The 12,572-nt window shown below is 45.1% G+C and overlaps 2 protein-coding genes across 3 annotated transcripts; both read left to right on the top strand.

The window, feature by feature from the left end:
• Positions 1–412: 412 nt before the first annotated feature.
• Positions 413–4,910, top strand: LOC140370903 (protein FAM98B). 2 transcript variants are annotated; one of them, XM_072458184.1, is made up of 8 exons: positions 413–526; positions 641–753; positions 819–926; positions 1,002–1,237; positions 1,314–1,391; positions 1,478–1,591; positions 4,461–4,589; positions 4,674–4,910. In XM_072458184.1, exons 1-8 carry the CDS (start codon positions 483–485, stop codon positions 4,827–4,829), a joined length of 978 nt encoding a protein of 325 aa, XP_072314285.1. In that variant the 5' UTR covers positions 413–482; the 3' UTR covers positions 4,830–4,910. The 2 variants fall into 2 exon arrangements, with proteins under 2 accessions (XP_072314285.1, XP_072314292.1); XM_072458191.1 differs by having other exon boundaries at positions 468–526; positions 816–926.
• A 4,776-nt stretch (positions 4,911–9,686) lies between these two features.
• On the top strand, positions 9,687–11,834 carry chchd2 (coiled-coil-helix-coiled-coil-helix domain containing 2). The gene is made up of 4 exons (XM_072458170.1): positions 9,687–9,846; positions 11,062–11,332; positions 11,505–11,700; positions 11,795–11,834. The coding sequence occupies exons 1-4, from the start codon at positions 9,797–9,799 to the stop codon at positions 11,803–11,805; spliced, it is 528 nt and encodes a 175-aa protein (XP_072314271.1). The 5' UTR covers positions 9,687–9,796; the 3' UTR covers positions 11,806–11,834.
• Positions 11,835–12,572: the final 738 nt, after the last annotated feature.

The following is a 12,572-nucleotide window of genomic DNA, read 5'->3' as shown; positions in this document are numbered from 1 at the left end:
TTTAGTTAAAAAATACCCTTGTCACATAAGGTTTCTCAGGTCCAATATGAAAATAGAATCAAACACTTGTTTTTTATTTTATTTTTCTTAAGTTAAAGGTACAATTTATAGTGTGTATGTGTTCATATTTTAAAAAAAAAAATAATGTTCAACATTTTTGTTTCGTAGAATAACCGATATTTCAATGGATCGATGATGATATTGTTGTTGTTGTTGTTTTATGGCGGTTGGCATCCGAGTGTTGCATTACCGCCAGACTTTATTCCTCAGACTTTTCGTAGTCGATGAGAATGACCATCCAGAAGTGAACGGTGATATCGCCACCCTGTGGTGAATATATACACTACAACTACACTGTAAATACAACCGATATTAACTCCAACCAGCAGGAGGCGCTTTAAGACTAGGAAACGAAAAAAGAAGAAGACGCAACACCTACACCACAACACAACCTGAAAAGACTGTTTAAAGGCTTTATAACAATGCACAGGAGCTTTGGAACAGTGTCAGCAATTAAATCTTTAGGGTATGTTTCATTTTTATGCATTTATTTCAAGCAGTTTACAGAAATGGTAATTCATTCGCAACGCGTGTCTTTAACTCAAAAGCTTTCGACATGTTTCCTGGTCACTGTGCTCAGGTACCCGGGCACGGCGTGCGTCAGGCGGTGTCACTGTGATGAACTGCCCTGTCCGCTGCTCACCTGGCTCCGCGCGCAGATACAAGCGCAGCACCCGGAGCTAAAGACCAAAGGTATAGTTCAGATGGTCATGTTGAAAATGCACTCTTAATAATAATATGAGTCATTAATTCAGGAGGAGGGGGCGAGTTGCTTTTAGCTGAGGAGCTGAAAAATATGCTGCTGGAAATGTCATGTCCTCTGACCTTTGAGGTTCTGGACCCATCGACCCTTGATACAATTACCGGTGAGAAATGTAGAAATCAGAGCCTGTGGTTAATCTATAAATACATGCTCATTATAAGTGTGATCTGTTCATTAGACTACTTTATATCAGAACTGCAAGCTGCCATCATCAACAAGCACAAGGACACTCCTGATGATGAAAAGACCGATGAGAGATGTCCAAAAGAGCAAAGAACCATCAGCTTGACTCCTGGAGAGAGTTGTCAAGAAAGTGAAGATGCCAATGCCAGTAAGCAGCAAGCTGAGTGGATGTTAGTGCTCAAATCTCTTAACATGGATCCAAATTCACATATATCAGATGTATTAGATGAGGTGAGTTTTAGCTTATCGGCACAAACTGATTAAATGCTATGTAAAAGGTTAAAAAAATATGGTTGTGTAAATGCAGGTGCAGTCAAGGTTGACAAATCTACCACCTGATGCCATCAGGCCTCTTCTAAACATCAGTCTCAGTCCAGAGCAGTGGGTAAGTTATCCTTGTATGTGGCAGATTTTTTGAATAATGTAAAGTTTTTTGGCAAACCATTCTGAAAGCATGTTTTATCTCTTCAGGTCGAACTTGAAAAGTTAAATGACATTTTGTCTAAAGATTATAAGTGTCGGAGGCAAATGATGACCAAACGCTTCCAAGTCACACTTGAATCATTTGCATGGGGAGATAAAATGGTAAAATCACAATTCACAGTAAAAAGTATATTTTTCTGAGATTAATATTTTTTCCTAGCTCAGGGGTGTCCACACTATGGCCCGGGGGCCCAATGCGGCCCAGAAACCCATTTTTGTTGTCCCTTGGGCCTCTTGCTGAATTTGTGAACCACAAGTAGTACTTTACTGAAAAAAATGTAAATGTCTGTTATCAAATATCACAGGTTTTTATTTTGTTTATGCTAATGCAGATTTAAAATTAATGTTCCAAGTCGTATTAAAACTGTGGTGGTTCATCAAAACTATGTCAAATTGAAAATGTTGAACAATTATCTTCATTTTCATGTCATCTTTGGTCCTCTGTGAAAAAACTTTGAACATCCCTGGCCTAGATGGAACAAAGTTCCAAAAATAATTTGTATGTGTTGTATTGTAGCCACGGATTGTCCATAACGAACACCATGTTCAAGCACAAGGGTGTCCATCAGTGCACGTGGCACCAGGACACCGTAGGCCGGAGGTCAATGATCGACTTAGTTGTCGTGTCATCAGACCTCCGGCCGCGTGTCTTGGACACTCGGGTGAAGAGAGGGGCAGAGTTGTCAACCGATCACCACCTGGTGGTGAGTTGGATCCGCTGGCGGAGGAGGAAGCCGGACAGACTTGGCAGACCCAAGCGCATTGTGAGGGTCTGTTGGGAACGTCTAGTGGAGCCCTCTGTCAGTAGGGTATTCAACTCGCACCTCCGGGAGAGCTTCTCCCATGTCCCGGGGGAGGCTGGGGACATTGAGTCCGAGTGGACCATGTTCTCCGCCTCCATTGTTGATGCGGCTGCTCGGAGCTGTGGTCGCAAGGTCTCCGGTGCCTGTCGTGGCGGCAACCCCCGAACCCGGTGGTGGACACCGGAAGTAAGGGATGCCGTCAGACTAAAGAAGGAGGCCTATCAGGCCACTCTGGCTTGTAGGTCTCCGGAGGTCATCGACGGGTATCGGCAGGCCAAGCGAGCCGCGGCTCGTGCTGTCGCAGAGGCAAAAACCCGGGCCTGGGAGGAGTTCGGGGAGGCCATGGAGGAGGACTATCGGTCGGCACCAAAGAAATTCTGGCAAACCGTCCGGCGCCTCAGGAAGGGGAAGCAGTGTCTCACAAACACCGTTTACGGTGCGGGTGGAGGCCTGCTGACCTCGACTGGGGATGTCGTCGGACGGTGGAAGGAATACTTTGAGGATCTCCTTAATCCCTCAGTCACGTCTTCTGAAGAGGAAGTAGAGACCGGGGACTCGGAGGCTGGCTCATCCATCACCCAAGCTGAAGTCACTGAGGTTGGCCGCAAACTCCTCGGTGGCAGGGCTCCGGGGGTGGATGAGATCCGCCCTGAGTACCTAAAGTATCTGGATGTTGTAGGACTGTCTTGGTTGACACGTCTCTGCAACATCGCGTGGCGTTCGGGGACCGTGCCTCTGGACTGGCAGACCGGGGTGGTGGTCCCTCTGTTCAAGAAGGGGGACCGGAGGGTGTGTTCCAACTACAGAGGGATCACACTCCTCAGCCTCCCGGGTAAGGTCTATTCCAAGGTACTGGAGAGGAGAATCCGACCGATAGTCGAACCTCGGATTCAGGAGGAGCAGAGTGGTTTTCGTCCCGGTCGTGGAACACTGGACCAGCTCTATACCCTCCATCGGGTGCTCGAGGGTTCATGGGAGTTTGCCCAACCAGTCCACATGTGCTTTGTGGATCTGGAGAAGGCTTTTGACCGTGTCCCTCGGGGTGTCCTTTGGGGGGTGCTCCGGGAGTACGGGGTCCGGGGCCCTTTGCTCAGGGCTGTCCGGTCCCTGTATGACCGGAGCAGGAGCTGTGTTCGCATTGCCGGCAGTAAGTCAGACCTGTTCCCAGTGCATGTTGGACTCCGCCAGGGCTGCCCTGTGTCACCGGTTCTGTTCATAATTTTTATGGACAGAATTTCTAGGCGCAGTCAGGGGTCGGAGGGGGTCCGGTTTGGGGACCACAGGATCTCATCTCTGCTGTTTGCAGACGATGTTGTCCTGATGGCTCCATCAAACCCGGACCTGCAACATGCACTGGGACGGTTTGCAGCCGAGTGTGAAGCGGCTGGGATGAGAATCAGCACCTCCAAATCCGAGGCCATGGTTCTCAACCGGAAAAAGGTGGCTTGCCCTCTCCAGGTGGGTGGGGTGTCCTTGCCCCAAGTGGAGGAGTTCAAGTATCTCGGGGTCTTGTTCACGAGTGAGGGAAGGATGGAGCGTGAGATCGACAGGCGGATCGGTGCAGCGGCTGCAGTGATGCAGTCGCTGCATCGGACCGTTGTGGTAAAGAGGGAGCTGAGCCGAAAGGCAAAGCTCTCTATTTACCGGTCGGTCTACGTTCCTACCCTCACCTATGGTCATGAGCTTTGGGTAGTGACCGAAAAAAAGATCGCGGATACAAGCGGTCGAAATGAGTTTCCTCCGCCGGGTGGCTGGGCGCTCCCTTAGAGATAAGGTGAGGAGCTCGGCCACACGGGGGGAGCTCGGAGTAGAGCCGCTGCTCCTCCACGTCGAGAGGAGCCAGCTGAGGTGGCTCGGGCATCTGTTCCGGATGCCTCCTGGGCGCCTCCCTCGGGAGGTGTTTCAGGCATGTCCCACCGGGAAGAGGCCCCGGGGAAGACCCAGGACACGCTGGAGAGACTATGTCTCTCGGCTGGCCTGGGAACGCCTCGGGATCCCCCCGGAGGAGTTAGAGGAAGTGTCTGGGGAGAAGGAAGTCTGGGAGTCCCTGCTCAGACTGCTGCCCCCGCGACCCGGCCCCGGATAAAGCGGCAGAAGATGGATGGATGGATGGATGTATTGTATGTATTGTCAGCTAACAGTACTTGTATTTTTCTGTTGGCTTACAGGACACAATTCCTCAAATTGCTTCATTTGACAGCCCCTCTTGCGTGTCTCTGCCTCTTCTTCTTGCTGCCAGAATGAATCAGTCTTGTAATGAACCAATCCGCCCAGGGAAATCAACGTTGGTTTACAAAGTATGTTATTCCAGTTTCCCCCTTTTTTTTAATTGTTTTTAGTTTTATTGTGACTCAACAGTGATAATTTTGTATTATCATCAGGTGCAGATGGGAGCAGTCCCAGATCGGGGAGGAAGACCAGGAGAAATCGAGCCACCAATGCCAGTGTGGGAAGATCGTAAATCAGGGCACAGATCAGGGCGAGGGGGTGGAAACCAGAAAAGCCGGAAATTTGCAGATAAAAAGAAGAAAAAATAATTTAACATAATTATTAAAGAGGGACGCTCTATTTTTTGATTGATACACATCAATGTATGATAGTCTTATTGTGTAAGGGAATTATATAATTTTGTAAAATTAATTTTGTTTAAAATAATGTTTGTTTCATGTATATTTTTATATTCATACACGTTAATTAGATCATTTAAAAACGCGATATGTGCAAAAGGCTTTTTCTTCAGTGTTTTATACACTTGTAGTTCTTTGTTTTATGGCTGTTGGTACGCAAGCGTTACATTAACACCACCTACTGTAGTTGTACATCTTATTCTTTAGACTTTAAAGAATGAAGAGAATGAAGTCTAAAGAATGAAGAGAATGAAGTCTAAAGAATGAAGAGAATGAAGTCTAAAGTCTGAAGAATAAAGTCTAAAGAATGAAATCTGAAGTCTGGGGTGGGGGTGGTCTCCTGTCCTCGCCCAGTCTCGTAGACGCACGGCTACCAAGCGGCGACATCAGTGGAAATATTAAAGCCTATAGAATGAAGCCTAAAGAATAAAGCTGTACGGTGGAAGCACCGAACGTCAAAGAAGGAGAGGAAGATGAAGAAGAGTCTCCCTGGAATAAAGCCGGTCGGTCTCTGAAACAACTATTCTAGTCACAAAGACATATCATGACCTCATGGGCTTTGTAACACCAAAGCAATGGAAGGAGTACTTTTACGGACTACGACAGAGTCTGAGGAGGAAGGTGAAGAAGAGTCTCCCTGGAATAAGGCCGGTTGGTCTCTGACACAACTATTCTAGTCACAAAAACACATCATGACCTCATGGGCTTTGTAACGCCAAAGCAATGGGAGGAGTACTTTTACGGACTACGACAGAGTCTGAGGATAAAGTCTGGCGGTAATGCAACACTCGGATGCCAACCGCCATAAAACAACAACAACAACAACAACAACAGTGACAGATGATGCCGTGCGTCTACGAGTGGCAGCTCGTAGACGCACGGCGTAGACTTTTTAACACCAAAGCAATGGAAGGAGTACTTTTACGGACTACGACAGAGTCTGAGGACAAAGCACTGGAAGTCAAGGCACTGGAAGAAGAACTTTTAGGACTACGACAAAGTCTAAGGAATAAAGTCTGGCGGTAATGCAACACTCGGATGTCAACCGCCATAAAACAACAACAACAACAACAACGGACTACGACAGAGTCTGAGGACTACGACAAGGTCTGAGGAGTGGAGTCTGGCGGTGGTGCAGCACTTGGATGCCAGCCGCCGTAGAGCAACAACAACAACAACAACTACGACAAAGTCTGAGGAATAAAGTCTGGCGGTAATGCAACACTTGGATGCCAACCGCCATAAAACAACAACAACAACAACAACTATTCTAGTCACAAAGACATATCATGACCTCATGGGCTTTGTAACACCAAAGCAATGGAAGGAGTACTTTTACGGACTACGACAGAGTCTGAGGACTACGACAAAGTCTGAGGAATAAAGTCTGGCGGTAATGCAACACTTGGATGCCAACCGCCATAAAACAACAACAACAACAACAACAACAAAGCAATGGAAGGAGTACTTTTACGGACTACGACAGTCTGAGGACTACGAAAAGTCTGAGGAATAAAGTCTGGCGGTAATGCAACAATTGGATGCCAACCGCCATAAAACAACAACAACAACAACAACAACAACTATAAAGTCTGGCGGTAATGCAACACTCGGATGTCAACCGCCATAAAACAACAACAACAACAACAACTCGGATGCCAACCGCCATAAAACAACTACAACAACAACAGCAGCCATAAAACACCATAGAAGAAGATTATACTACAACCGATACTATAATAGATCCATGACTACAACACATTGGAATCTTGCGCGAGTCAAGAGAAAACGATATTTTGCTTTCGGGATATGTAGTCTTCTGTCCTCGCGCAGATTGAAAGGGGCGTGTCACAATGTGTATTACTGTCAATAATATAATAGATCCATGACTACAACGCATAAAACCTATAATAGTATTTTGCTTTGACAGCCCAGGTGCATGTCGGGATTTGTAGTCTTCTGTCCTCGCAGATTGAAAGGGGCTTGTCACAATATATTATACTACAACGGAACTCTTGTGCTTTTAATTTGTGGGCTTTGAACTGAAGAATGAAGTCTAAAGAATAAAGTCTAAAGAATAACGTTTAAAGAATAACGTCTGGTAATGTAACACTCTGTAACGCAGACGAGGTGTCTGAGGAGTACGAAAAGTCTGAGGAATAAAGTCTAGCGGTAATGCAACAATTGGATGCCAACCGCCATAAAACAACAACAACAACAACAAATATAGCCGCAAGCGGCAATGATCGGCCCTCGCCACGCCGCCGCCACACCGCAAGAGGAGGGGGCGCTAACGCGCCCCAATTGTCCTTTTATTATGCCTACTGCTGAATCTGTGACGCTGTCACATCTTCTCCCCTTTGTTTTACCATCAAAAAGCTATTTTATTTTGAATTCTTGGCAAAATGTGCGGCTTTGCCGCACAGACACCGTGACTCTTTGAATGAAAATGTAGATAACATTTGATGGTCCTGAAGATGAGTCTCACCAAATTTCAGGTTAATAGGGCTGACGCCCTGGGAGGAGTTTGTGAAAGTCTAAAGTGTAAACATGTTCTGGCGATTTCCCCATTGGAATAACATGAAAGGTTTCGGTCATCGTTACGGCAACGCCATAACAATTATGACATGGGTCTCATTGACTTTTTTGATGGGGATGCTAAAATTGAGTTGTGTGTCAAATTTCATATAATTTCGCAAAACTAAACATTTAACCTCCATATAAAATCTGTAGGGGGCGCTGTGGCGCCAAATGAATTTATTTCACTTCAAGTAGGTTTAGGGCAAAGAGTTTAACAACTGATTCTAATTTGACGCAATTCGGACTTTATCCGCGCAAACGGCAGAAATTTTAAATATGGGAGATTTCTGAAATTCTAGCTACAGTTTGCGGCTTCGCCGCACAGAGACCGTGAGAGGTATCAATGGAATTTGGATAACTTTTGATGTCCCACTCCTCAGTAGCATTTTTACCAAATTTCAGCTTTTTAGGGCCAACGCCCTGGGAGGAGTTCGTAAAAGTACGACGTTTGGAAAAACTCCGAAGTCATGTTTAGCCATTTTTGAAGCAATATGGCCGACATTTGGTTGGGCGGACGGCGTTGCCGTAATAATATTTTTTACTTCTCTTGTCACCATCTACCTCTGCGCCAAATTTCATGATTCTACGATCAGATTTTTTTTGGGTCATTTCCCATCTCTCAATGCATTTTTGGTACATTTGGTGGCGCTGACGCGCCAATTTTTTTTATTTTAGAAAAGGGAAATAGCCAGAATGTAGAGAGGCACGATTTTTAGAGGTGTGCAAATTTTTGTGACTTTTCGTCAATGTTCACTGGGTGAAAAATAGGGGGGTTGGTCCCGAGAAGAAGAAAGAAAGAAAGAAAGAATAATATTCCGATGCGAAAACAATGTTTCCCATTTTTCAAATATCATAAACTATACATTTTCGGAAAGCGCTCGCGCTTTCCTACCTCATGGTGTGGGTCCCTGGTCACTGACGGGTACTTTCGATAATTTTGAGTGGGCTCCGCCCACTTTGTGTTTTTGGCCCTCTATACAGTAATAATGTTCAATTTTTGCATTACATGCTTATATGCACGGAACATGCAAGAGATGGGGAACGTATTCGTGAGCTACTTAGCGCAAATGAGTGCTTTATATGGGGATGACGACCGCTTCGCGGTCGTCATCCCAATGTAAAGTGCTCGTTTAGTGCGAACTTTTGCACGGGCTTCGCCCGTTTACAACGGTAATGTTCCATTTTCCTACAACTAATTAGTATGCACGGGGCGTGCATGAGTGGAGGAGTGCGTTAGTGAGTGTTTGGAAGTGGGCGAGCGCTTCGCGCTCGATTTCGTGCGCACTACGTGCGCACTTTCGCAGCCGTGCTTCGCACGGCCTTACGAGATTAATAGGCCTCTCGCCAGCTTGTGGCGCTCGGGCCTAATAAAGTCTGGCGGTAATGCAACACTCGGATGCCAACCGCCATAAAACAACAACAACAACAACTACAAAAAGTCTGAGGAATAAAGTCTGGCGGTAATGCAACAATTGGATGCCAACCGCCATAAAACAACAACAACAACAATAAAGTCTGGTGGTAATGCAACACTCGGATGCCAACCGCCATAAAACAACAACAACAACAACAACTACGAAAAGTCTGAGGAATAAAGGCTGGCGGTAATGCAACAATTGGATGCCAACCGCCATAAAACAACAACAACAAGTCTAAAGAATGAAGTCTAGTCTAAAGAATGAAGACTAAAGAATGAAGTCTAGTCTAAAGAATGAAGACTAAAGAATGAAGTCTAAAGATTAGACACCTCTAACACCCCCCTGTTTTATGGAGGTCAACCGCCATAAAACACCAACGAAAAAGAGAAAAATGTCATAATTTTAATCATGACGTCATCCAACTGATGATGTCATTGAGCAACGCCACAACAACAGTTCACGTTGGAGTGGTGTTGACGCATGCGTAGAACTGTAGTGGGCGGCGGTAATCTAACACTTAGATAACACCCGCCATCAAAGCACCAAAGAAGAAGAACAATCCGAGAATCCGAAAGCAATCTGTGTGACCAGTGAGGATCAATAAAGCTCCAGAATCCGTCTGCACCTCACTGAATCTACACACCTGAACCAGCACCTTACATATCCATGGTTACAGTCCCCTACATATCCATGGTTACGGTCCACACGGTCCCGAGTCATAACGCGATATGTCATCAGACCGGAAGTTAGTCGGAATTCAAACGCTGTAACACACGGAAAGTTCCGGTGTGCTGTAAGGTCGGACCAGAAGCTTCTTAAGCCCGTGCTCTACGCATTTAGTTTCTCTCAAAGACGGGAAATTAATTAAACTCAATAGAAATGCCACGAGGAAGCAGAAGCCGGATGTCAAGGACCCCTTCTCCAGCCAGGTAAGAAGTGTGAACGCGGCGGCTAATAACCACAATTATGAAATACACGTGACGTTTATTATCTGAACGTTTAGTAAGATATCTTGACCTCAATGAATACATTCTCAAGTACAAACCTTGGATACTAAACTGATCTACTGTCAATGCGTACAGCACGCGTTTACGGCTTTTGTTTTCCGTGTTTTTTCCGTGAAGGTCACGTTGATAAATTACTCTTTTTAACCGCGTTCCCACCGCCAGGACGCTCCGGCTCTGACCCGGTCCAAGGTCTGTTTAGTAATGGAAACACAGCCAGGCCAAGTGGAGAGAGCAGAGCAAAAACACTCTGACGGGCTCTTCTAAATATCAGGCCACATATTTAAAGTTTGAACCCGAATAAAAATGTGTCCTACGAACCCATCAATGAGTAGTTCCACCTAGGTCTTGTTTGTCATATCAGTGGCTTCCATGTGGGCCCCCCAGAGGCTCTGTAGGCCCCCCTGTGGTGGTGCTCACAACAAGCATGTAATAATACTGAGTTCAGCATTCACTTAACACATATATTTGTTTAGATTTCCTCCTGTAATTCAGTAAAAAGCCATACAGTCACTATTATCCAGTGACTGTATGTCGTCATGTGTGGACAATAAAGGAATATCTTATCTTATCCATTTGTTAATTGTAAGAAAAACACGTTATACTTTGAAAAAGAGTGCAAATTATTATTGGGGCCCCGTTATTGACCCAGTGGGATATTATGGTGTTAGGGGGATTAGGGGGCCTAATCTCTGCATTCTTTGAACATTTTGTGTGGTGAAGATGGGTTTGATCTCTGTGACGACACCAATAACATTAGAAGCCAAACATTTAATTGTCCTGTTTGCAAAGTCTAATGAAGCAATTGTGTGGCGCAGTAGGAGCCTTGACCTTTGATCCGGCCCTGTGATGATCTGTTATCTTGATGAAATCGTCATACTGTGATTCATTGATTTTCTGTTTCATGTAGCTCTAACACTGAGACTCCCCCCCCACACACACTGAAGAAGCAAAGCGACATTATGAAGTGCACATGAGTTGTTATAAATACACAATCGTATCGGCCACGTCTTCTTGAAATACATCAGTTTGTTGTGTTTTGTGGAATTGAAAATAACAACTTGTATTCATCTAAATAACTCGATCCTTAATTCCATGCTTTTATAACGTCCAGGTAATTAATGTGTATTTTCTGTACAGCCGGGCTCCTCCCATGGCTCGAGCTTCTCCTCCTCCCATGGCTCGAGCCGCTCCTCCACCCGCCCACGCCCCGGTTCCTATGCAGGCACCTCCTTCAGCTGTTGGGGCTCCAGCAGCGCCTAGGCAGCCTGGTATGTTTGCCCAGATGGCGACTACAGCCGCTGGTGTGGCTGTAGGTTCGGCAGTGGGCCACACCCTTAGCCATGCCATGATGGGAGGCTTCGGCGGAGGACAATCTGAGCCTGAGGCGAAGCCTGACGTTACTTACCAGGTAAAATATTTGCCATTGAACGCAACACGAGAGCGGATCTGACCACACTATCGAGGATGTGATGTCGAGTATACGTTGTAAATTTGTAACATTATTAGAGCATTGTGTTATTTTGGTCTTTATGAAATGATATTGCTCTTTATGATCCAGACACTATCTCATGTGCTTTCAGGAGCCGTACCAGCAGCAGCCAATGTACCAGCAGCAGCCGTACCAGCAGCAGTCACAGTCCATGTACCAACAAGAACCTCAGCAGCAGGCCTGTTCGTACGAGCTCAAACAGTTCATCGAGTGTGCCCAGACTCAGAGCGATTTCAAACTCTGCGACGGCTTCAGCGACGTGCTCAAACAGTGCAAGTTTGCGAATGGTAAATGAGAGACCGTGACACGATTTACTGCACGTTACACTTGTTATTTATGTGTTGATTTGTGATTGTTGCTTTTGTCTTGCTTTCTTCATAGGTCTATCATAAGACGGCTGACCGCAGTTATCATCATCGTACTAAATGATAAAAACAGAATACCAAACCAATGCTTTTTCTTTCAGACATCATGTTGTGTGTTCAGTCACTTCACATAGATGATGTTGGCTTTTGTTTAAATATATTTGATTTAAGTATTTTTTTAGTATTGTTGAAGTTCCTCCACTTACACTTTACGCTGTTACTATTACAGGGCAAATTGAGTTAAGGTTATAGCTGTAAAATAATCACTGTTCCTAGACTTTATGTACAGTTGTTCAAAGCTAAAATAATAAAGCTCATCTCATAAAAAACAAATGTGCCCATGAACGTCATTGTACTGGTTGAGACAAAGGCAAAATAAGAAAAGGAAATAATTGTATAACGTTCAGCTCATCTTTAAATGCATGATCGCTTACTCAAGTTGGTCATAATATCTCAATTACACATAATACCATTGTTTTTTTTTCATCATTGCGTATCAATTACAACATAAAGACATACATAATGATGACATAACACAGACATAATGATCACAAAACACAGACAAAATGACGACATAACAGACATAATGACAACACAGATGGAAGCACCGAACGTCAAAGAAGGAGAGGAAGATGAAGAAGAGTCTCCCTGGAATAAAGCCGGTTGGTCTCTGAAACAACAACAACTATTCTAGTCACAAAGACATATCATGACCTCATGGGCTTTGTAACACCAAAGCAATGGAAGGAGTACTTTTACGGACTATGACAGAGTCTGAGGACTACGACAAAGTC

Source organism: Eucyclogobius newberryi, unplaced genomic scaffold (assembly GCF_026437365.1).
Source record: "Eucyclogobius newberryi isolate DKJ021-1_F unplaced genomic scaffold, fEucNew1.0.hap1 SCAF_10, whole genome shotgun sequence".
Taxonomy (NCBI): Eukaryota; Metazoa; Chordata; class Actinopteri; order Gobiiformes; family Gobiidae; genus Eucyclogobius; species Eucyclogobius newberryi.
The sequence above is the reverse complement of the archived record's forward strand: the minus strand, read 5'-3'. Positions and strand labels throughout refer to the sequence as shown.